General features: G+C 43.9%; 1 protein-coding gene across 1 annotated transcript in view; it reads right to left on the bottom strand.

Moving 5' to 3' along the window:
- The window catches only part of ehbp1 (EH domain binding protein 1), a 168,619-nt gene extending 146,288 nt beyond the window's left edge, over nt 1–22,331 (bottom strand). Inside the window, 5 exon segments of the mRNA XM_080507374.1 lie at nt 739–792; nt 6,011–6,106; nt 6,200–6,257; nt 21,007–21,479; nt 22,003–22,331. Of these exon segments, the coding sequence (XP_080363500.1) occupies nt 739–792; nt 6,011–6,106; nt 6,200–6,257; nt 21,007–21,110 (312 nt within the window). The 5' untranslated portion in view covers nt 21,111–21,479; nt 22,003–22,331.
- Nucleotides 22,332–26,189: the final 3,858 nt, after the last annotated feature.

The raw sequence follows: 26,189 nt of genomic DNA, 5'->3' as shown, positions 1-26,189 counted from the left end.
AAAAGTGTAAATACAAAGACCACGTTTGTTCAGTGTGACTGTAGTAATCAGGCTGAAGTATGGAAAACAGAAACGTGCTCCAGAGCAGAAAGTTTCCAGAAGACGGGCTTTACTTTTGACTGTTTGCTTCCATACTCACAAAGTGCTGCTTTATGGTTTCTTTCCTCTCTTGCTTTTCTTTTCTTTTTTTATTATATTGCAGCATGCTCACTGGAGGACGTGTAATCACACATCTCATGCAGAAAAACTGGACTGAAAATACTGTTTTGTATCATGGAAAAGCTCTCATAGTGATTGTAACAGTAAAAACCCTCCTTGGGCGAACATTTGACTTTTCACAAGTGTAAATGCTGGACGAAGTGCACGAGTTGAACCCATGAATGGAATTCCTGATGAAACGCAGGCCGACACCGACACCAACACACAGTGACATGTCAAACGCTGCAATCTGAAGGCGACTGTCCACAAATGTGGGGAAACATGTAGTAGCACATAGTGACCACATGGTGGCAGAACCTGCACATAAAATAAAGTGAGGTGGGAACGCATAAGAAGAAGAAAGTCTTGTTCCTATGATTTATTATAGCCGATTTCCACTGCTCTAAAGCTCAAATCCCTTAAAATACAACTGAAATATTGATGATATAAAGACCAAAATCTGTAGATATTTTATTATGAGAACTAAAACTGAACCTGTGAGGGGAAAAAAGAAGAAGAGAGAACTGATTGAGAACTCACATTTTCAATGACAAAGGTCCACTCTTTGTCCTCGAACTCCTCTGCATGGGGGTCCTGCGTGGAAAAGAGACGGCAGAGTTAATGAGTGACGGTTCACTCACTGTGCTCACACACTGACCCGATTCCTGTGTCCCATTTTCATTCTTTATTCACAGAGGTGACGTTAAATCACCGTTGATGCCAGGTCAACTGCCACCGGTTCCTTTTCTCAGGAACATTTATGCAAAATGAACCGATCAATGACTGTTTAAATTCTAATAGGCTCTTCTCCAAACACCTGTCCCTTACAGAGGTGGGGCCATTTAAATAAGAAAAGATGAATTGCTAAGAGGCACTGTGACAACCAGGGACATGTCCTGGGTCCTAAATTAGATGTGTTGTCCCTCCCATGTCAGACACTGCTGCTTTCCATCTTATTTATTCACGTTTTTCCTTCAGATGCCTGCTAGAACTCACTGATCAATCGATTGGACTTCATTAATCCCACATAGAGATATTCAGTCATCACATCGGCTCAACATAACACAAATACTTCAAGATGAATATATGTACACATATGGAAATACAGGGGGACAAATACTCCACAGTATAAATATTTACAATGTGACCTGCGGTAAGGCTCCTTCCTGTGGTCTGCCACTGAAGGAGCTGCTTGATGTTCCCACAGGGTGGTGGGAGGGAAGAGACGCCTCACTCAATCTGAATCTCGTCTTCAATGCAGGTCTCTTTAGCTGTTTTTCTTTCAATCTGTGTTGTTGCCTCTTCCATTTGTTCGACTGACGCCACAGAAGCAGACCGTGAAGGAGGCAGTGTGGACGACCTTCACAGAGCTTCCAGCTTCAACACGGACACAACAACACAAATCACTGCGGCTCGTTCTCAGACTGCACATGCACATCTGACGGTGGACCCTCACGAACCAGGCGGACTCCAGTGAAAACTCATGTTGTCGCCTTTGGAATGAGGCGACGGTCCAACCGCCACTAAAGCCCAGTTTCCACTGCACAAAACGTGCAGGAAAGGACTGGTATAGTGAAGGTTTGGGTTTCCACCGCCAGAATTTTGGGATTTTCCCCAAAACAAGCGCTCCAAAGGCTTCTGATTGGTCAGTGATTTATTACACGCCCTCAACATTTCAATATGCCGGCTGTAGGAATCCTCTGTCACATGAAACCAGTGTAAAGAAGTCAAACTTTTGCTGGACTTACAGAAATGAAGATCAATAAAACACATTTGCACTATTATTAATTGAAATAATGACTTAAATATTGTGAAACTTCACAACTTCGACTTGTCATTCATTTTGTGGTTTACAAAAATACCTCCAATTCATTTACATCAATCCACTTTCTGTTGCATGTTTTACCCTCTGGAAGAGAATCCCTGCTGGAGGCGAAGGATTTCAACATTTTAAACTCGTGTGGCAACTCTCCAGATCATAACATCAATTAACTGAACGCCTATTAATAGGTATGACAACAAATCATGAATTTAAAATGTATTTGAAGCGTAGTTATTAGGACGTACGAGTCAAGTGAGGTGAAGCAGAACTGAAGGAGATCGTAATGTAAATCTGTCGTGGAGATGAGGGGAGGTCAACCACGTCTGAGCCAAACACTGTAAAGTGAAATAACTTTGCTCCACAACAAGTTCACATAATTGTTCCCATGTGGAAACTCAAAGAAAGCCGTCGCATGTTGCACATTGTGTCTGAAGCCGCGGAGCATCCTCCACTGTGCACTTTTCATGCACCGACACGCCCCTGGAAATCAATATTCCTGCAGTCTGGTACAACAATGGAGCAGCACAACGCCCACGCGGACACAAAAACACCAAGAAAGTGATACTGTAGCGTCATCGCCATCGCCGCCGCCGCCCCTCTCCACCGCTACACACCGGAAACCCGCCGTTGTTTTACAACTGCCTAAACCGTCCAGCAGAGTGTGGCAGCATCCGCCGTCTGTGTACACTCTATTAGCCTATTAGGACGTTTACAAGAAACACACGTGACGTTCTGTGGGCTTCTGCCGCCGTGCAACCAGTCGAAAAGCTGATGTAATATTAAAGTGAGCCGGCTCGGTCGGGAACGCCAAGAAGCAGAGTGTGGAGGCAGTAATGGTGCGTCTGGGTACTTCCTGCCCACTCCCGCTGCTCGTCTCCGCTCTGATTGATTCCGTCTGCAGCGGGAGCGCTGCCAAGCTGATTTCATTTTTCTTTTGCAGATTATAAAGTTCATCCGAGGCCTCCCGGTGGCGAGCGTCTCCCTCAGGCGTCGGCTGCAAGATCCCGCTGAGCTCAGCTGTTCTCCCAGTGAAGAGCTTCGGGGCAAACGGGCCTGTGAGAGGCTTCACGTCTTCAAATCACTGCTGGAGCGTTCACCTCAAGTCACATGGAGACGTGCTCACGGTGGAAGCCGGCAATGATGAGCCCATTCAGCGCAACATAAAGTTGTCTTGAGCAAGTTACTCCTGCTTGTCTATTAAAGTTGGGGATTCGAGATTTAAATAGACGATACCATGACTTGCACACCTTTTTTTTTTTTTACTTGTCAAACAAAAAGTGTCTTCTTGAAATGAATACAACAACTTCCAGCTGATTGTAAATGTGCCAGCAGCACCACATCCCCACGAAAATGACCCTCAGTCGCTGTTTAGGCTTCAGGCCTGGTTCATAAACCTGAAATACCGTTTGCAGATTCTGTCCACAACCAGAGCGACGCTACAAACCTGACAAATCCTCATCTCTCTTACTTTTAACCATGAATTCTTCTGAAAGACAATGTTAATCTAAGACTCAGAGACAGTGTAGACACATGTTCACGCTACATAAATAGCAATAAACATGTTTCTATAACGTTTCCACCTTCATTAAGATACGTGAGATTAGTATGATTATTAGAAACAGTGTGGAGGTACTTTAGTGGCACAAACTAAATATCAGCACCTCCCTGACTGGTCCAATAAAACACATGAAATTCTTCTTTTTGGTAGCTTCATAAATGAAATTGAACACCAAATCTGAGTTTTGAATGAGAAAATCCAATCAGGCAGGGTAAAACACTACTAATTACTCTAAATGAAGACTTTCTCTAAGCTGTGAACATAAAACTACAACAAACTCAATGATATAAAAGGGAGACGGTTTGAGTTATATACGTTTGCAAGTCAGTGAGACACTAAATACTATTTGTGAAATTACACTCACGGTGTTTATTAAAGTTTGTGTTTAGTTAACAGAGATTTTACAGAAGTTCCCAGGAACATCCAATCAGGCAGCTCTCACGCTCTCAGGTAAACTTCGATGACCAAACCTGATGTGACGAATTTACAATCACATGTGAATTTGCCAGATTTGGTCTGTGCCTCTGTTATAAAGCTGATATCTTGCTTCTTAATTCTGCTTGGTGGTTCACGTCCATGACAGCAGTGGGTGATCTCTGTTCTCCCCGAGACTCTCTGAGCCGATCAGATCTGATTTGACCTCAGTCCTACAGGAGAGGGTGATCTGTGCTCTCCGTGGCTTTCCTTTGTGTCTCGTTACAAAAACATCTTTATTACTTCCTGTGGGACCGGAAGTGGGCCCAGAAAGGACACAGTCACCAGTACGAGCACAGAGCCGGAGGAGTGAGCCAGAGGACACCAGAGCAGCGTGTTTTCACAAACGTCTGGAGATTAACTCCAAACTCACATTTCAGCTCCTATCAGCCATGTCTTTTACTTGTTTTTCTTAAGATATGCATTGAATATTTTGACTTAATTAATCATTTGGTGTCTTGCAGTTTACACAATCACATCTATTACTAAAATCAAGTTTACAAGATCGGGAAAACCGACCAAATATCTGGGCGATCACAGGACATCTTGTGCATCTCTTTAGCTTATTAATGTAAAATAACAACGGTAAATCAAAGGAAATAGTTGAAAATAGGAAAAACTAATTCTGCTAATTATTGAGATATTATAATGTATTAATAAAAGCGGAAATGTCACAGTGTCTGGCCTTTTTAGTGCAACTGATCATTGTATTTATCTTAGAAATAGAAACGTACCATATTGTGCTTGAACTTGAGGACTGTACACAGAACATCCTCGCATGGGACAGTTTCTATTTTTAACAATAATTATAATAATTAGAGCACGTTTTTGGTAGTGTACTGCATGGGACAGTAACTTGGCGGCAAACCAAAGCCAATTTAGCCATTTTGGTTTAACTAAAAATGGTCACCTACATTTACGATAGTAAAGATTTGAATCACTGCTATAATGAGGAAACAAGATCAATTTAGGCACGTATACCCAAAGAGGGCCTCTGTGTGTTGTTATCTCGAGCATCATGAAGTCCTTGTGTTGAATCCGTCACAACTCTTTGAGACCGGCATTGAACTGCAAGTCACAAGCCTGCTGCTGCTTCTTCCACTTCCCATTCACTCAGTCACAGAGGGGCCAGTGAATCTGTCCGTGTCACATTGGTCTGGATTAAGTGCATTAGAAATATAGACCAACGCTTCAAACAGTCGTTAGGTGAACATTTTTGGACGTTCAATTTACAGCGATCATTAAGCTGTTTATCGTGCATCTTGATAGAGCAATGAACATACAATCTATTGGTCACGGACAGATTCTCTGTGTGGCTTCGTGGTTTAGTGGTCAGCTCTGTTGATCTTTGCTCAGAGGATGTTCCTGGTCTGGACCTGCTGGCCTTCCTGAGTGGAGATCACAGTGCGCTCCCTGACCCTGGGTGCGCCGTCGCCATGCGCTCTGGCAGTCCTCCCACTATCCAGAGCCACGCTGGTTAGGTTAGCGTCTGACTGTAAATGGATCCTCCGGGAGTGGGAGAGTATGTGTACGGTGATCTCTGTGTTTGCTCTGTGATGGACGAGCTCGGCTGCTCAGGCTGTATCCTGCTTGTATCAGCCGGGGTCGGCTTGGTTTGGTTGGAGCTGGTGTAGAAAGTGCATCGATAAACAGGCAAGTCACAAACAGATTCATCTGGTAACACACACCACTAGTAACTTTACTATTCAGTGTGGTGTGTGGGTATTTGTGGGAGGAGGTAAGAGGTAACAGGACACTGAGCCCTGAGCCGGCCTGTCAGCAAGGAGGCCCAGCATGTTTAAGTAAGGCAGGCACGGTGACAGATCTTATCCACACAGGGCTGCCATTTACAGACACAACTGTATCGTACAATAGGTGGAGAGATGGGACTGGAGATACAGTCCAAAAAATGTTGGGAAGTCCACATTTCCCTCCGCTGACGAGGAGCTGGAACCCACCTTAAAGAGAGTGACGGTGATCTCGATGTTTTCTGGCACAGGCCACACCACCACTCCTCTGTAGGGGTTTTTGATGCCGGGCTGCCAACTGTGGGCCTGGAAACACAAAAGACAAACAATTATTTTGAGACAAACGAGCTCAAATTATTCACTTTGTCGTTTTGGGTCGGCTTCTTCTTCAGTACAAACCTTGGAGGATTTCCGCCGGCTCCTGCGGGTCCAAACCACCACCAGTTTATCAGGTTGCCTGTGAGATTTAAAAAAAAAAGCAAGATGAGTGGAAGAGGGAGAAAGCAGTCCATTCACCTCTGTCTAACTACACAACGACCCGATGAGACCATCAGCCCAACAAGCTTTTATCTCAAGGTTTTAATAACCTGGTGTACACACACAAACAGGTATACACACACACACACACACTCTTGCAGAGTCACTAATGGCATGAATAAATCATGATGAGACAACTAAACCCAGGCTTTGTCTCTGTGGACCGCAGCATGCACACAAGTGCACATGCACAGAAATACACACACAAGAGGTGAGTGTGACAGAAAAGAAAAAACAACAAAAAAACCTGACACAATCATTTCGGAGTCACACTAATTGGAGAGAAGAAACGCTGCAAACAGATGGAGAGAAAATCAATTGGATCGGAGTGGTCATGTGAAAACGTAAAGTTCAATATTCACCAAGATGTGTTTAAAAACGTCAATAAATCGATGTGGAGCAACATCCAGGAATCAGGGTGTTGACTGAGTCACATCCAACCAGGTGGTGTGAGAGATCAGCCAGAACATTATGACCACAGGCCTCATAAGGCAAAAGGTGCCTTCTTGAGCCGTCTATTCTAACAGGTTTTTATCAGAACTAAACATTAACTTCAAGTCTTTGCTAACAATGCCTCTGCCATCAGATCACCACCAATCCTTTATTGGTCAACGTGTGATGGACAATGACCACTGCAGACCAGTAAAACCCCCATGATAGCTCAAGTTAAGCAGGTGGTTTGAGTCTCTACAATTCTGCCCCCGTTATACCAATGGAAATCCAGACATGTTTGCTGGCTGTCAGATACATTCATGAACATAAGCCATTATAAAACACTGTCAGTGTTAATGAAGTTATGGTTCATCAGAATTGAGGTCAATACTGAGGATAAGTTGATTCCTAGTTGGCGACTGTCAATAACACAAACTGTGTGCTTGTTTTACTGAAATACTCAAATCCAGTATTGACCCATCAATCACTGTGAAGGTGATCAATAGTTTCAGTACTAAGCTAGTGATTTGATATGATTTACAAAACGATGTATCCAGAAACGAATGTATCTACGAATAAGTCCTCATGCATCAGGGCTGAAAATATGTGCATGAATCAAACCTCTAAGATCACCAGGGACTAAAGAAAGATCTTATAAGAACTACTTAGAATCACTTTATTTTCCGCAAATCGGTAAAAGCCAGCCCAATACGTTTGTCAGCTGATAAATAAAAAGAAGCTGCATGAACGTTGGCGACATCAGACTCAAAACGTCACTTCTGTTCGGCCACACTTATTTTGACCAGGATTACACTGGGTATTTGGGATTAACACAGCTATATGGCAGCAATGCAGCGCTCACAGCAGCCAGTCCACTCTTTTTCACAATTATTTGCAAGCTAAACACTGGATTTAAAGAGTGAAAACGGTTGCTGCATGACTGAAAGATGGAGAGAAGCTCAGAGAGCAGAGGGGAGAAAGAAGAGGGAGAAGGAGGAGTGATGAAACAATTTCAGCCTTGAGGAGAGGCCCCACACAGAGAGGCCATTGTCCAGGAACACATGGACATATCAGAGCTCACGCTGCTCACATAAATATCGCCCCCCGTCTCTTTCCCCTTTGTACAGTATTTCTTTCTGCGCTACGAGGAGAAAAAATGTGAACCATTTGTCTGCAGGCTAAACGTCTTCTCCACACTTTTGAGTGTTGTTGTCTGTTGTTGGGCGGCGGGCTCCGTCCCTCACCATGGAGCAGCAATCAAGAAATGCCACAAGAGAAGAAAACAAATGTGATAAAGACAACCTCAAACAGGCCTGAAGGAAGGCTCTCAGAGTGACCAGCCTTCAATACTACAGCCCTAATGCAACTTGTGGTGTGATATTTACAATGTACAGTTCAGTCCCAACTCAATTGGAGAATATAATATATTATAACACGCATGCATACAACAAATGTTCCACTCTTACAAAACACGCACATACAGAAAACTGTGCTTTTCTGAATCGAGCGACATCCCTTCTACATAACCTGCAGTCTTCTCCAGCTCTGCTGCAGGGAGGGGACAGTGAGCCGACTTGTAATTGGCAGTAATTGGTTTAACCGACAAATACTTCTGGTGCTGACAACCAAAAGGGGGGGTGATTGTTTAATTCTTCAGGAGACTAATGGAGCACCTCCCCAATGTGACTAACACTGCATGCTCACAACTGAGAATTACTGGCGACAAGGTGAGGAGAACTACAAGCATGTCTGCTGATTTGTGATGTGAATTGGAGGCGCATTAATCCCCAAAATGTTTTTTTTTCCGTTTTAAAGACGATCTAAGACGTAGAAGTAAAAGAGGTTGGCCTGTGAATGCAGTCTGAGTGGTTGTGCTTGAGCTGGGGGGAAAAAAAAGATGGCAGGAAAGAGCAGAAGTGGGTCAGAGAGCTCAGCAGGGAAGCTGTGATCGCAGTCCTGGGAGACTGGCACAAAGCACTGATAAACCCTCCCACATCTACATTTAAGACTTTTAGCTGCCGCTCTCATCCAGGCAAAACGTGGTATTAGAGAACATGTAGGTGTTCGATGTTTCTTCGGAGACATTTCGGCGTCATCACAGGCTGGAAACATCAGCAGAGGACAAATACCTCTGCAGAGACTATGCCGTGTGTTTTATCAAGTTTCACAAACAAGACTCTTTGTTTTTCACGTCATTTCAATCTATATTTTTGCTCCCACACCCTCATCCGTAACATGAAACATGTACAGTTGTACGACTCAGAACAGACCCATCGTTCAGGATTGTTGAAGGGAACCTGAGACTGTGTGCACATGACCATCCGACCACATGACTGGAAGTCAAGGTTCATCGGTAAGTCAACGCTTCCTTCTCCTTCTTTCTGGAAGGAGGAAGTTAAGATTACTCGTTTGATGCAAGGGGATCCAGACGTGTAGAACTTAGGCCCCTGTTGACACGTCTCCAAAGAAAACGCTGAATTTTTGGTGTTTCGGAAAAGTTTCACATTTTGAATGTCTGGTAGAAACGTTGAAATTTTTTTTTTTTATTTTCATGCTGGGCCACTAGTGGGTGCTGTTGTTTACTTTTGTAATGAAACCACACGCACGCTCGTGTACACAGACAACAATACACTACAAACATTAGCAATGGGAGGTGATGGAGCTGGATTGTTATTCCGGTGACTGTCAAAATAAAAGTACCAAGTCCCAGGAGAACATGGACTGGGAGCCATGACGGTCTGGAGGCCGGCGACGCTTTCAGAGATGCATCTAGTTTTTGCTGAGCTAGTGAACCAGCTGTGTTCCTGTTTCAGATGTACTTAAAAATAATGAGCGATAATGTGTGTGCGTTATATTTAGAGTTCAGGGACCTTTTTTTTTTTTTCTCAGAGGGCTGCTGCTAAAACATTCAGGATGCTACATTTGTATAGCGAGTTTGGATGTTGGTGTTGAGCGTACACACCTCTGCTCTCTGAGGGCACAGATCCAGATGGGAATCTGTAATTTCAGTGGGTGGCTCGTAACATAAACGTCTGTGGCGTGACAAACGCAGAACACTGTGTTATTACTGTTTTCAGGGAGTCACCAAAACCCTGCCTAACCTGTGTAGACTAACTTTGTATGTCACGTTTGCAACCTGTTGTGGAAAACCCATGTGATATGCTTTAAAGAGCTTTGACCTTTGGTATTGAAAACTTTCTCCTCTTTTCAAACCACTGAATAAACTAGTAATGCGTCATGGCCTGCTGAGCATCACAAGTGGGGAGCTCGTCCTGTATGACCAGCTGAGTCTCTGAGGTGGCCAAACGTATAGAAGGATCGCTGTGATGTCTGAAATTCATAGATACAAGCAAGGGAAAGTGTGGTAAGAGAGGCAGGTGTGGCGAACACCCTTTCTTTTATTTTTGTCATACAACTAATCTTGTCATTGCAGCAACATTATGGCAGAACGTCTGTTTCACGAAACCCGGGCGGCCTGGTAACGTTATGCAAACTCAGCTGTGCTGCAGAGGGAATCTCCTGAGGAGAACCTGGAGTTCCTCCAGTAAGAACAGCTGGAAAGGCTTGCTTTTTAGAGAGTAGCACCACTGCCAGTGTCAGGTAGGCTTTATAATGATTAGCCCGTGTTATATTCATTTAACATCTTTGATAAATGTTCTGCTCACTTCTACTGCTGAATGTGATACAGAAGTGGAGATGCGGTAACAGCTATAACACTGTCAAACATCCAGCAAAAGTGGGAAAAAAACTAAAAAACCCCAAACATATACAGTAAAAGGACCTGTGTTGAAAGCTTGGAGTTTTTTTTCCCCCCACACTTGACCTAGTTGGCAATTTCTGGTTCAGAAAGGACAGCGAGAAAAGAACAATCGGAAGCAGGAACAGATGAAGACTGAAAATGAGGAACAGAGAGAGAGAGAGAGAGAGAGAGAGAGAGAGAGAGAGAGGGAAACAGAGAGGTGGAGTGCTGCTGCTCTCAATCTGCTGCTCTATCAGTCAGCCTGTGGCTATCAAGTCCGACGTCGCAGTGCAAACACAATCTGTGCATGTCACACTCCAGACTGCCTGATAAACTAAACACACACACACACACACACAACGCACACACACACAGAAGCACTCGTGTAGCAGGCATGACCAGGCAAACTTGAACCTCGGTGACCAAACCAGCAGAATGTGTTCTGCTGTGAAGAGTTGATAGAAAACTTTTACAAATCTCATTCACTTTTAATACAAACAGCTTGAATATGACTGAGCTTTTCAGGCCTCTACTAACGGACCCTTAACATCCAATTATAGAACAGTCTGTCAGTGTGTGTGTGTGTGTGTCTCTCAGCCGGGACCAGGGTCAATGACACTGAGTGAATGCTGAAAGCACTCCAGCCAGACACAAGTGTCTGCAGTGAAAGCTCCAGCAGCTCACTAATCAGCTTAGCCGATGGTGTCTGCGCCTGGATGTGTAGCGTGTGTTTCCAGGACTTCTTTGTGGGATAGATTCATCTCCAGTTTCTGATTAAACAACACCACAACTGAAGAAGTTTGAATGCATGCATTTAGTTAGCCTCACTCACACATTCTAATGAAAGCTTGTTGACGTCTGTGTCGAAAACAACACGTTTTGACATGTTTCTACAGAAGCAGTGACTTTGTATTGCTTCTTCTTTGGTAAAATCCAGATTACAGAGCATCTTTCTCCAAATGAATTATGCAACATCAGCTGAATTTTGTTGTCCCCGTGACGATCTGACAAGATCCATGAAAGTAATATTGGATGAAGCTGCATTTTACATTCAGTTCACAGACGGTTCGCCTCAAATGGTGTAATCCTGAAGGTTGTGTTAAACAAAAGTAAAGTGCTTTCAGTAATAAGTGACGTAAAAGCAGCGACGGACTGATTGGATGTCAAGTGTTGCCAATTATGTCTGCAACAGCTGAAGAGAGAGGCCAAAGTCAGAGCAGGTAATTAACCAGAGGGAAGGATGGAGGAATGGAAGCGAGACGCAAAAGGCACCATTTCCCCTTGAGGGCCAGCGAGTCAGGTGCAACGCATTTCCATCTTCAGGTGGGGCTGAAGAAAAGAAAAGTGACGGCCCCAACAGAGCTTTTTGTTCAAGGGTAAAACTTCCTCCACGAAAAGAGTCAGAGCTGTGTGGGGATGAACTCCAATGAACTGATGAAGGCTGACCACAGTTTGAGGTGAAGTGCGGCCACAGCCAGAGGACATTGCAGACGGACGTTCCAGTGTATCTGGTCCTGTCTGGAGCTCATCACCCATGCTCTTTGATTCCTCCCTCTTCACGTCTACGAGGTGTACAGAATGCTTGAGCAGTCCACTTGATGAACTTGATATACGTCAAATTCCCTCCGAGCGTCCTTCTGCAAAGAGACCGGCTCTTTCTACTAATTACCTTTAATGACAAAGACACAAGTGCAGCTCAGGCTAACTTCAGCCACAGCACAGATTAAAAAATCCAACATGGAGCAAGAAAGAGAGGCAGAGAGGTAGGAGGGTGTCGGAACGGAGCTGGAGAGGTGAATCAAACATGTTGAATGGAGCTATAAATAGACAGTCAACAAGCAACGCCAAAGGACTGAAGGACTGAAGGACTGAAGGACTGAAGGACAGTCCACTGGAGCACATGTGATGTTTTCACACTGTGTGATGGACTTCAGTTGTGTATAATGGACGTGGGGAGCAGCTTCAGTGGACTCGACACGACTCAATTACATCTTTAAAACATCTTTATAATGCCCCTGCTGCCATGAGCAACATGGCCGCTAGAAAAGAGCGAATACATGGTGTTGAGAGATGAGCAAAACATTTAGTTGAGATACTAAGATACTGAGACGAGGGAGTGTCTGCAGATCAGGGGGAGTTCTAATAATTTATAAGGACCATCTCTTGTGATTTAAACTTGGGTCGGCCATTGATGTGAACTTTGTCAAATGTAGATGCGTCACAGACTTTAACCGCTTCCAGAAATCTGCTTAACAAGTCAATTTCAGAGTAAGATTAGGACACAGTGCAACTGAAAAACATCCCATGAATCCTTAACATTGCAAACCATTGGAAGAGACAAGAGCAACCCACGTGTGATGCATACCATTACCACAATCCAATCAATTCAAACTTTTTTTGTAAAGTTGTGCATCGGCAATAAATATTTAAACAAAGGTTGAAACCTGAGGGTTTGTTTTTTTTTTTTTTTTAGATTCTACAAATACAAATTTTGCATCTCAAAACATTTGCGGTAGAATCTCTTGCCCCTCTGAGGCATTCAGTTATCAAATTTAGGCCGAACAAAAGGAAGTCCTCCACCCCCCCCCCACCCCCCACCCCTCCAACGTATTTTAGGATGTACATGGAGAAGTTTGAAGATCCCTCTGGGAATACTAATGCTTCACTGGGAAAACAAATACTAATGAATATCACGTTTTCCATCGCAGTCAGTTCCTTGGATGGAACCACAGAAATCTCCGAGCAGTGACTGAAGCCAGCAGTTGGGATTGTATTTCAGTTATTTGGGCTTCTCTTCACTGATTCCAGAGAAATCAGGAGGGTTTTTTTCCACTCTTGGTTGACAAAATTCATAATCTAAATACCTCTTGCATTGGAGGTTAGGACGACCAAGCCTGGGTACCCAGTGTGATCGGCCCACACGCCACGGAATTTGTCGGCTTTGGTGCCATATTCCTTTTTCTTCTTGCTTGTATCATCTCCTGGGTTGAGCTCATAAAAGCAGCTGGCCTTCACTTTGTGGGGTCGGTTTGTTTCAGGCTTTTATCTCGTCTTGAAATTATTGGTTTGGAAATGGCTCTATGTCAATAAATCTTTATACAACAGCAATAGCTGTAAAACATTTGACTTACAAAAGAGACCTTAAGATATACAGTAAACATGAAAACTAGAGTAGCAGCAGCAGCCAACATCCAGCCGTCTGTCAGCACAGAGGAGCCTCAGGCAGAGATCAGGCACAGCAGGAATCAGGTGGATCATACGGTTTCAAAGCCAGATAAATGAGGGAATAATAGCAAGCCTCACTTATGAGGGGAAATTAAGCAATAAAAAAAAAAAGCTAATCTCCCTAATTCAAAGCTCTGTTTATACCAGTTTGCTAATAGCCATGACACTTGATTGACAAAGTCCTGATTAGAAGCATAAAGTGGTTTGGAGCAACAAGGAGCCCCAGTGAGAACTGGAACATCTATTTATTGACGCAAATTTGACATGGTCAATCGGGATTCAGCAGTAAGAAGATACGTGCAGAATTCAGCAAAAAACAGAATAGAACATTTGCTGCCTTGCTTATTTTTATCATACTTTATTGTCACCGGAAAAAATCTGTGAAACCTATCGTTTTGGTTTTTTTTTCCTTTTCCTTTTCGAGATGCAGGTGAGTCCTCTGGAAAGTCTCCAATCAGAAGCTAAACAACATTTTTAAAGCAATATTTTATCATGCTTTCCCTCTTCACGAGATCGCTGGCCGACACACGCCACATAACTTTCTCTTGCAGGGGGCAAGAAGAACTACATCCTCCCAGAGATGGAAAACATTGCAGCAGGTTGCTCCGTTTTTCTCAGATTCAGGTTTCCGAGCAGTGACTGTAGCTCATTTCTGGTTTGTGGTGGCGTGCTCTGCCATGCAGACACGCATGCAGCCGCGCCCCTCTGCAGGCTGATGAATGGCGAGCAGTCTCCATGGCCACATGTTTCCTCCGCCTCGCAGCGGCAAAAGGGAGACACATGGGCAGAGGCTCCGTCACATTTAACCCCCCATTGGCCGCTTCGGTCCCGCAGTGTTCCATGTCACCCCCGTGGACGTGGGAGGAGCGGGTAAATGCCCGTTTGTGTCTATAATTGCAGCATCGAACCGTCTCCACTTGGGCAAATTCCCCTGCAAAGCATTTGAAGTGACACTGCCGAGGGAAGGAGCTGAAGGAAGAGAGGAAGGGTGGTGCAGATAGAGTAATCAGGAGATGAAGGAACAAAAGAGATAAGACGAGAGAGCAGCAGAAAACGAGGAGAAACGGGGCATTAATGACTGGCCCAGATGACATCAATGTGCTTGGTGCAAGAAAACAATTAGTGAATCACAGAGAGCTGCAATCTGCACGAGGAGGACAAACCAGTTGGCAGAGTTAAATCAACAGCGAATGCTGCAATTAGGCAAGCAAGCAAATTACAACAAGTCCAAGTTTCAATTAAGAAAAGACGTTTTCCCTCAAGTTTGGCATTTCACTGGCAACCGTGTCGACCACATTTACACAGTCAAATGCACGAGGCAAATATTGGAAACGTCTTTAACGTCCGACTAAAAACCAAAAAATATGTGGAAAAAAAAAAAGCAAAAAGTAGGAGTTTTTGTTTTTCAAAACTAGAATCCCAAATCCTACCATTTCATCCCAAAATTCCTACACAACAGAAAACCACTGCTCTCTACAATCACCTGGCAATGGAACCGCCGCCCGGTGCCAAACTTCTTCTCAGGAATCTGTGAAGAGCCTCCGAATTTGAATAGAATGGAGAGACGCGTCAGCAGAGTTGGCAGGGAGACGGCGCTCTGGCAGAGACGTGATGATGGACACGTGCCACAACCCACACATGCTGCACAGAAGGCAACATGTCACAGCCTGACACAGGCCGGTCACCTTCTCTCACAAACACACAGCCATTAGTCGGCTGTCCGTCCGACGCTGGAACTTGAGCGGCTCATTGATGCACTTTTGGCATTTCGCAAAACACTTGGGACTGAACAACAAGTAACGGGCGGAAAAGTTGAGCGGTTGTGTTTCCTTCAAAAGACAAGCCATGAAAAGAAAGGATAATTAGAGATGTAATGAATACAAACTATCAGCTCCAGGGATGGAGGAATGCCCAAACTGGGTTTTAAATAAATGTTGTGTTTACAGCCATCGTGTTAGATCCAGGTGGAACAGACCCCTGTACGATTGCCGAGTCGGCATTAAATTTGTGCCAAATTTCTGTCAAAGTCTGTTTGATATAAAGTAGGACTCGGTAGGCTTGCTGACATATTTTCATGCAGTTTGATTAAAGTCTGATGAGTATAAACCAGTGTAAAACAGTGGACACTTGCGACATACGACAATTGCAAGCGGAAAACATCCAAATGTTCAAACTGAGCCACAGTAACCCACCCTGCAGGAGGAAACGATCCCCGCCCTGAGTTCATCGTAAATGATTTCAACGTCAAACTAATGTTCTCCGGACACTTTAATAGCCCGTTGGTGAAAATCCCACAATAAAGACACCCATTAATTAACACAACAAGCTTCTCCTTGGACTCAAGCCATGTGACATCAGGTAAATTACAATAACAATGCTTTCTGCAATCAATACAAACATTTAGGTTGATTCAGATAAATCCCTTGTTTGTCGAATAAAAATCCTCTGTGGTTACTTATGAGAAGTCGGAAGCAAATCTTAGCGAGATCCAATCAAGGTGCCTCAAAAAGCAGCTTTGAACGAGGTTATTAGTGAGAATTGAATCCTTGGTTCAAGGCCAGGTTGAACACGTCCAAACAATAGAGGCAATATATCTCAGCACATTAGCTCTGGGCACAAAGAAGCAGAAGAAGAGGATCCTTGGTTATAGAAATGAATGATTCACTCTCAGACGTGCAGATGAGTACTAAGACCCTGCAGGATAAAGATTGATAATGAAAGCAGGTGGGCCTGGTACATCACAATGCTCCTGGTACCTGCTTCAGCCTGAACAACGACTATTGTGTCAAACAGTCGGATCCACAGCCCGTTAAGTCACATCACATAATCACTGACTCTGACACAAAAGTCGTTGAGCTGTTTTAAAGCTCAGTGGGAAAGTCGGACGGAGATGTTATGATAAGATTAAATAAATTATAGATGTGGTGGTTGTCGGGGGGATTTGTCCGAAGCCCATATAAGCACATGAACCCAAGTACAAAACCAGAAGGAAAATTGATCACCCATGCAGATCATCTACAGCCAGTTGTTGTGACAATCAACATGCAATCACAACTCCCAGCCAGACAAACTGAAATTTCAACTCAATATTGTGGCTTTAACTTTTAATGAGGAGGATAATGTCCAACTTTTTTCATCAATGGTAATTTGCAGCAGAAAATGCTGATTGTTTTGCTTAAAGATGTCAATGTATTGTTCTCCGAGGTGCAGCGCAGCAACAGTGAACGGTGCTGTATTTCAGCAGCAAACAAAAACACTGAACTCATTAATGTTTTAAGGCTTGGTCAGAATTGATTTGGGCATCTGAAAAGGGAGTGTGAGTGGAATATTAACACTACTCAGCAGATCGGATTACAGCAGAGCAACCCATGCACAGGGAAAAGAAATACAGTGGAATTACTTTCAAAATACTAAATATGACATTCAAATGCTCATTTCCATCTATCAACGGGAAAGACACAATAACAGTGGGCAAACTGAACCCAAACAAATTGATTATACGTTAGTGGAAGAGCTTAAGTGAGTAAAAGTGGGTACAACTTGTTTAAAACTGAAATGACTAGGTCAGTACTGCATCCTTCACAGATTGTATTATGTGACGTCATCCACGGTACGAAAGGTTTGTCACTGAGACCAACAAACCTACCATCCAGATAAATGTACTGAAGGTAAACCTCAATGCTCTTAATGCTTCAACCTGTTTGCTGTGTGACGCAGCCGTGAAGCAGGAAATGCTGAATCGTTCAACTGATTTCTTTAGCTGGACTCTGCAGATTAGCCAGCGTCCAGAGCGCCCGTCCTCCAGAGACAAAATAAGTCCGTGTCCTTCACAGCATGCAGCCCCTGCATTGTGACACAATTATAGACAAGCTGGCAACAGTTTGACCAATAAAAGTTGATTGCAGTTTGGCACGACGGTACCAATCTCCATCATCCCCTGCAGGGGGGCATTGAGAAGCTGAAAGTTCCTTTGGCACCAGGAGAGTCTGGACTCGACTTGATTAGAACTTCAACTGGTTTCCTTCCTCTTCGCACCACTCTTTTGAAAGCAGTGAGTTCATTTCAGAAAGAAATTGTAGCGGCAAGAAATATATTGCATTGTTTGGGTTCTGCTGTACTTCTGGATTCAAACCTAATTACTTGTTCGTGAAGAACAGGCAAGGCAGTGAGCCAACCAGCATGTTGTCCTGTAAGCAGCACTACCCAAATAGAAAGTAGACGGCGGAAGGCTGCGACATGTATCCCAGGAAGTGAACCAAGCAGGATGCCACAAGGTGTGAAGGAGGGGGGCCTCCAAACGTAATCGAGGAAAATCTCATTTATTCTAGAAGTGACTTGAATTCAAACAAGCTCAGCCCACATTCTCATGACAAAAGGCATCAAGCGGCCTAAAGCACATGGAGAACCAACCACCTTTGAACCTCTTTACCCTTTGCATTGATGGAAGTGTTGGCCAAAACTATCTGGACTGTGGAGATTACTCCAGAGCCTTTGAGTGTAAGCCAAGTGTGAAAAATCGCTTCTATATTTCACACAATGTACATTCAGAGCAGCCAAGGCTTGATGTACGATCACACGCAGGCACAATACAAAATGAGCCTTCAGCTTCTCTTCCCGTCATTGACTGCAGAAATTAAGCTTGAGAATCCCTTCTGTGAGATTCAGGATTTCGGTTTGAGTTGAGCTCTCGGGACTGTTTTCTATCTTTGAGATGGAAAACTCCCAGTGCAGCAACAACAACATGCCGTGCTGGTGAAGTGTAAGGAAGGCCCTAAACCAAACGCCAAGGCTTTTTTTTCTCCTTCTTCCTTTTTTTTTTTCTAAAACGCACAAACATTCAGCGGGAGACAGACGAGGACCCCGAGGCAACGCCGGGGATGTGAAGACTTGACATCTCACACCGGACGTTAATTCAACAGCGGAGCCGACATCTGAGATGAAAGGCAGCGTCAAAAACTGACTGGTGCCTCACAAACTGCAGCGAGAAATGAACACGAGCCAACCCCAACGCCACAGCAGACCTTTATGTTCAGCAAGCTGGTGTAGGAAGGTCTGAGCACGCCTTGTCCCTCGACGCTCGGTAACAGTTTTCTTGCACGGCGACGGACATAAACCGAAGCGTATGACAAAAAAATTTATGTATATTCACGTGGCTGCCATTTAATGACAAGTAAGAAGAGCCGTCCTCAGTTCGCAAAGCAAAGCGTGCCGCCTGCTGCATGCTCGTGCCCACCCACCCTTTTGCTCTGGGAAGACATGTACATTTTTCTCATTCCATTCTCCGACACGTTAACATCTGTCCCAGGTCGAAGCTCTGCGTTGGCCCCGCCTACGGACAACCACGAGAGCAACCGTGCCCGCGGGCTACACCTTTGCCTTACAAGCCCCGGCTTTTCCCTCATTACAGGACAAACAGCTGCAGGCGGAGAGGTGTAGAGTGTGTCCGCCTATCTCTCCACTCCATCTCCACCACTGAGAACACGCCCGAGAGCTCTTTCGCTCATTATGTTGATATTTGAGGAATATTGTGGGGGTTGTTCTTCTACGCTGAGGTCATAGCCAGAGGACAAACAAAATGTTATATAGAAGGAATCTAGAAGCAAGGGTCGCTCAGTAATGTAGTGATCAGCGATGGTGTGTTCACGGTTGATCTCGTGACTCTAAACTACCTGTAGATGCTGTCTGTCTCTCTGAGTACATGACGGAGCGCTGATCTGTCCAGGCTTCACCCTGCCTTCATCCACAGTCAGCTGGGGTGGACTCTACCGCTCTGATCCCAGACGTAACCAATGGTAACCAATTATTCCCTGCCAAAAACTGAAAGGTATCAACAATGACAGGAAATTTGAAAGGCCGTCGGTCACGTTGACAGATTAGATTAGAGAGGGCAGATTCTGTCAGCGGAACTGACAGACGTCGAGAAATTCTGACAGCTTCTGGTTGAGACGGCGGGGACAAAACAAACACTGATCAGAGAGACTGCTCTCATCTCTTCTGGACCGGTGGACACCTCCACAGGTAAACAACAACACGTCTGATATTCTGCATCTCGTATCAGACCATCAGACGTCCAGTGTTTTAAACATCCTGCATTGTCGTTTTCTTTTGTACCGTCGTGTTGAGGTGCAAATCTTCTGTGACTACATCCTCAATGAACCTGGTGTTGTTTTGGTTTTTAGACCTTACACATATGCTGATCTGAAAAAATCAATACAAAACAAAAACCTTTGGGGGATTTCTCTCCAAACACAGAAACACCACGAGAGGCGGAGGCTACCTTCATGTTTCTCAAGTTTCTCTTTTGTGAATGGACGACGCACACTTATGACATGTTCTTGTTCAATCACGTCGACTAAAGTATGTTGCAGGCTGCGATTCAGCTTGCACTTTCATTATTAGATTCATGGAGCAGTGTGGCCGGCAGTGAACTTCAAACAGTGTTAAAACTGCACAGTGTGTGGTGGGAATTTGATTTATCTCGCTTTCTTGAGTTCACATTAGATCACCCCAGTCAGAACGTCTGTGACGATTAAGTTAAGAGTATTGAATTTTATCGGTAAATCAGAAAAGTGTAGAAAAGTGTTTGCACCAGCAGCACAGGCAGCAGCACCAACAGCTCCCGGGTCAGACGCCTGCACAGGATCGGTAAAAACCTGGGGTTCAAAGTTTTGTGTAGAAACGAAGATAACCGACTGGATGTATAAACTGTGTGGCGGTGTGTTGCTCCATCCTTCATGGTCTTTCATTTTAAGCAGTGTGGTTTATCTCGCCATTGTTAACCTGGTCATATAGTATGCTGGGGGGAATTTCAATTGAGAAAACAACAATCTATTTACTTCTACAATCTTGGCCACGGGGACAAACCGATGGCAGTTCAAGAAATCTCTTCAGATCAATACCATTTAGAAATGTTGAGACTATAATTAATGAGACGACACTTATTGTTTCCAACAGTGTCAACACACTGTTGGAAACAATTCCACCAACACAGCTGACAAACTTTTTAAAAAGTGAACACTCGAGCAAATTCAACACTGGTGAAGAAAGAAAGAAAAACATTACGATTTTACAAGGCAGTTGGGCCCCTCCCAGCGCACAGACATGCCTGCACACTAAAGAGGCTGTGTTCGAGTGTGTGTGAGTGTGTGTGCGAGTATGTGTGTGTGTGTGTGTGAATTATGGCCACCAGGAACAAGCTCAACATTCCAGCACACACAGAGACACGCAGTTTTCGTGAGGCCTTCTAAATGACAGCGCTGTGATGGGAACTCACCACTTCTTGGTGCACTCCACCATCAATTCCTGATAGGAGGCCACGAACTGGAATTTGGAGGCGTGCTTCCCCACACGCTGCAGCCTCTTCCAAACTGAAGCCATGTCTCTTCAGGGGGGGGGGGGGGAGCGGGGGGGGGTGCTTGGTTTTGCGCTGCGCGCCTTCCTTCTTTGGGATTCCTTTGTAACCGAGTCACTATCGTTTATACGAATCTCGGCATTCCCGACCTGCACAGACACATAGTCAATATTTCACCACAGCCACGTCGGGAGGGGAAGGACGGTCTGACGGGAACATCCGGGCTTGACTGGCACTCTTTAAAGACTGCCGGATAAATCCACGCGGAAAGGAGGGGAATCTCTGCGGCGGTAGTCCAGGTATGATTTGACCGAGATCATGATGCCAAGAGGAGAAGCCGTGGCCAGTAATCCACTGGGTATAAAGATCTTATATCCATCTGGTGTGACTCCCTCCTGCAGAAGGGGAGGAAAAACAGAGAGAGTGAGAGAGAGACAGGTTGTACAAAAAGAACCAGGCGTTAAGTAACCCCCCCCCCCTTGTGAAAGCCCCCTCTGTGCAGGGGATGCCGGCTCCCGCTATCACCGGCTGGAGGTCTGCACATGCAACAACAAACCCAATTTGATCTACATCGTTACACTTTGTTAATGTGAAAGAATGTGGAGAGGAGTCCCGACACCAGCAGCACGGAGGGAAGGGGGACGAGGGGGGGCGATCAGGCACACAAATATGGATTTACCTCCTAAAACGTGCACGTACGACGCGTGACATCGCATTAAAACGCACCTCGTAAGCCGCGGCCACGACAAGAACCGCACGAGGGGAAGACTCGGCCGCTCGAGACACGATGTAAACAGAGGATGGAGGAGGAGATCCGGGGAATAGTCCGAGCCGCTACCCGGGGCTGACACGGCTCCGGGGCTAGCGGCGGCGGAGGAGGGAAAAACTGGCTCAACTGTACCGGTGGGTGACACTCACCTCAGTCTGCAGGAGACATTGTCCAGGGGACGCTGATAAGAGAGGAGGAGGAGGAATAAGGGACCGTGTGTGAGGACTTAACCGGGGCTTCGCTAGCTAATTACCTCCATATAGCGAGCTAACGGCGCTAGCATCGGCGGCTAGCCGCCGCGGGAAGCGTTCGCTTCCAGCGGAGCCATTTAACCTCCACAGGTGAGCTCCGACACGGTAACACCGGAGAACCAAACGCTCCGGCTGGCGTCCGGACGGGGCGGGTGTTCAGAGAAGGCAGCCCCGGGTCTCCCGGTCGCTGTTTCCCGCAGGAAAGTAGTCCGATAGTTAGCGATAGTTTGAGGGATCGGATCGAGTGAGGATCGTCAAGCTGGACTACACGGACAACGACTTCCGGTCACGGAGGCTGCGCCTACATTTTATTGTGTAGTAAAAAATGAATAAATGTAGTAACAGTTCAGCAGGTAGTTTATTTATTATTTATTTATTGTAATGAACTATACACACAAAATGAATACATTTGTGTTTCGCACAATATTTATTTTCATTTTGTATGACAGCAAATTTCTTCTTGTTTAAACGACAAGAAAATTAACAAACAAAATGGAATAAATGAAGAAAAAACTTTTAAAAAAGTAGTAATAACAGAACAATGTTGTAATGAACTATACAAACAAAATTAATACATTTGTCTTTTACAATATTTATTTCCATTTCATTTAATAGCAGTTTCCTTGTCATTGAAATGACAATATTAATAAGCAAAAATGCAGGAAATGAAGAAAAACAGCCAAAATATAATAACAGGATATATTGTAATGAACTATCTTTACACACAAAATGAATACATATGTGTTTTGTACTCTGAATATTTTCATTTTATATAATAGCAATTTTGTTGTCATTTAGACGACAAGAAAATTGACATTAAAAAATGAAGGAAATGAAGAAAAACATGCAAAAAGATAATAACAGAAAAACAGTGTGAACATATAATATTAGTATATTTAAGTTTTGCACAAAATTTATTTTGTTTTGTACAATAACAATCTTCTTGTCATTTAATGTGTATTTTTGTGAGTTGACCAACAAAAATACACATTAAATGACAGGAACGATTATGGAATTGGTCACTGTGCCAACTACAACAAATTCCAGACCTCTTTATTTTCTTTACTTCCCAGAACTCTGACAAATCATGGATTCTGACAAACTTTAGGAATTTAAATCGAAAACTCACACGTTTTAGAATTCAGACAAATTTTAAAACTCTCCCACTTTCCAGGACTCTGACAAACACTAAAACGCTCACACGTTATTTTAATTCTGTCAAATTCTGGATATCTCATCTTCCATCACTTCCTCGAACCTAGAAAATCTACACATGCTAGAACTCTGACAGATTAATAATGTTAGACAGATTCTAGAACTTCAACATATTCTAGCACTCCGACACATTCTGGAACGTAAATAATCTAAATCTAAAATCCTCACACATCTTAGAATCTTGACAAATTCCAGAACTGTTGCATATTCTAGAAATACTCAACTATTATTTTTTTTATTTCTCTGACATTCCATAAACATATACACATACATACAAAAGAAAAAAGATCTATTATGTCTGAAAAGGGGTATGAAGTTACTTGAAGTATTTTTAATGACTTTATAGTTACTCAAACAATTCATTTCAAAAAAGTACAAGTACTTGTAATTTTCTAACCTATTGACAGTTAACGCCAGTGAAGCTGCATTTCTCCGGATCGAAGAGGCCGTGCTTTTATTCTGAAGGCCGACTCTGGCGCCTCCGCTCTGGTTTTGCGTGGACCTGGTCGGACTTGATGATCTTCTCCTCCCCATCATTTCATCTGCTGCCTGCATAACTGAAGGCACAAGAGACGCCCTCGGGCTCCAGCCATTGGTGCGACTCTCGTGCCATTTGCAGATTGTTTACAGATTCATGAGGCATTTCTGGGTTGCTGTTTTGCATCCCGTTGAGAAGTGGGAGCAGATCTGAGGTCAGTCTCAGCCGAAGCCCTGGGGTCGGTCCTAATGAAGGCCTGCTCATCCTGTGGCATTAAGAAGTGAGTGTGAACCTTGTTCTCCTGCATGCCGGAGGGGCTTTTCCACATGTTGAGATGAAATAAAACACCTTGTCTCCTTTAGAAGTCCCTCTTCTCTCTCCACACACACACACACACACACACACACACACACACTGGTGCCTCCTTCACACCCTCTTGTCAACCACAGGGCTGTAAAGCAGAGCAGCAGAGGACAGTGAGGAGGAAGGAAGCCAGCACTGCTGAGGGAAATACAGTATGAGGCAGATTAATTTAATCTCTGAAAAGATACGGACATAATAACAGGAAATTGATATCTTATCCTTTTATATGTTGCTCAGGGTCATAAGCTGCATGCAGGATGGAGGATTTATTTATCTTTTTTAATTTAATTTTATTTGGAAGTGCCTGGATGGTAAAAGTCTGACTGCAGATACAATAAATAGAAGCTCATTTGTTGCATGTCTGTTGGGCTGTGTCGCTATAACTCTTCTCCCGTGAGCCACATCTGCTACTTCAGTGAACACAAACATTTGGAACAAAGAAAACAAAGAGAAAAAAAATCTGCTCTTTAGATCTGTCCAGAATCTAGGTCGCTCTGAAATATCCCAGAAGATTTCAGTTTTATTTATAGAAAATGAATTCAAATGGAAATCTATTTGTGACACGCAGTGAGCACGTATACAAATTGCAATTTTGAATCAAGATCTGAATGCAAAATGAGATTAAATACTCAAATCTAGGATCAGTTCGAATACCGTCAGATTTCAAAAATCCCAAATCAGTGTCAGGTTCAGGCCAAAAGGTGAAAATCAAAACCGGATCTAATTCAGTTTAATATGCTACGTCTGAATTACAATTCATGAACCAGCTGAGGTTTGAGTCCACACGTGCAAAATCAGCCACGTGATTCAGAAACAGGATCAAAAATTAAAAATGTTACTCAATAATCAGCGTAAGAATCACTATGCTGAGTCAGATTTAAAATTAAAATTAGGATATGGATGTTTGGCTAAAAAAACAAAAAACAAAACAAAACATTACAAAATCAGAATTAACATAATTATTCAAAGTCAAACTGAAAAATCTGAATTTAAATCAGAGGGAAAAATCACAATCCAGTGTCAAATCTTGGATCAGCAGCTACAACAATATGCTTAGTCACAATTTAAAATCTGAATTAGTATTCAAAAGGACATATCAACGTTGAAGATGTAAAAGTTCAGAATAACAATCAAGAGCTGTGTGTTATCTGATTAAAAGAAATATACCGGAAGTCAAACTCAAAATACTAAATCAGATTCAGAAGTCAGAATCAGGCTGATCATTGATGATTATCGGTGATATTAGTACACATTCCTCAAAAAGAACAGGATTATAGTTTTTGCTAATTGAATTGAATTGAATTCAACTTTATTTATATGACGCCAAATACAACAAAGTCACTTCAGCCACTGTGGCAGAGAAGCCCAACAAAACCCCATGAGCAGGCCGGCGTTACACTACAGATCCCAGTCCGTCTCCACACGTCTGAGTTAAAGAGGGAATCCGTTCACTCAAATATCTTTTAATGACACAACTTTGCTGACAGTACGTGTGAAGCAGACGACACTGTGATGGAAACCTCAGCGACCACGCTCCCACATTAGCTTTCTTCTGGGTCGACTCGCTGAAAACAATTGGGGGGGTTTAGGGTCAGAGTGGATTTGACAGCAGGGGGCCTGCGGATCCCGCCGCTCTCCGTCGTCTGTTTACATTTCACTCTGACAGATTACCCCGAGCCGCCCTCCCGCCGCCCATGAATGCTTTGATGTGACAAATGACCCGGTGCTAAACGACGCTCTTGTGTGTCTGCCCACATGTCAGCCAGGGCCTCGTTTCATAAATAACACATGGAGGGGTCGACGGATCTGCTGGTGTGTGTGTGTGTGTGTGTGTGTGTGTGTGTGTGTGTGTGTGTGTGTGTGTGTGTGTGTGTGTGTGTGTGTGTGTAAGAAAGTGTGTGTCACTGTGGCACAGATCCAGTGTGAGCCTGTTTATTAGCTTCTTCGCTCTCCCCTCCTGCGCGTTCATCGGTCACGGCCCAATCACCATCCTTTCATTTCCCTTTGTTTTATTCATGAAAACAAAATG

This window comes from Blennius ocellaris (assembly GCF_963422515.1).
Source record: "Blennius ocellaris genome assembly, chromosome: 13".
Classification (NCBI taxonomy): Eukaryota; Metazoa; Chordata; class Actinopteri; order Blenniiformes; family Blenniidae; genus Blennius; species Blennius ocellaris.
Note: the sequence above shows the minus strand (reverse complement) of the source record. Positions and strands in the feature narration are given on the sequence as shown.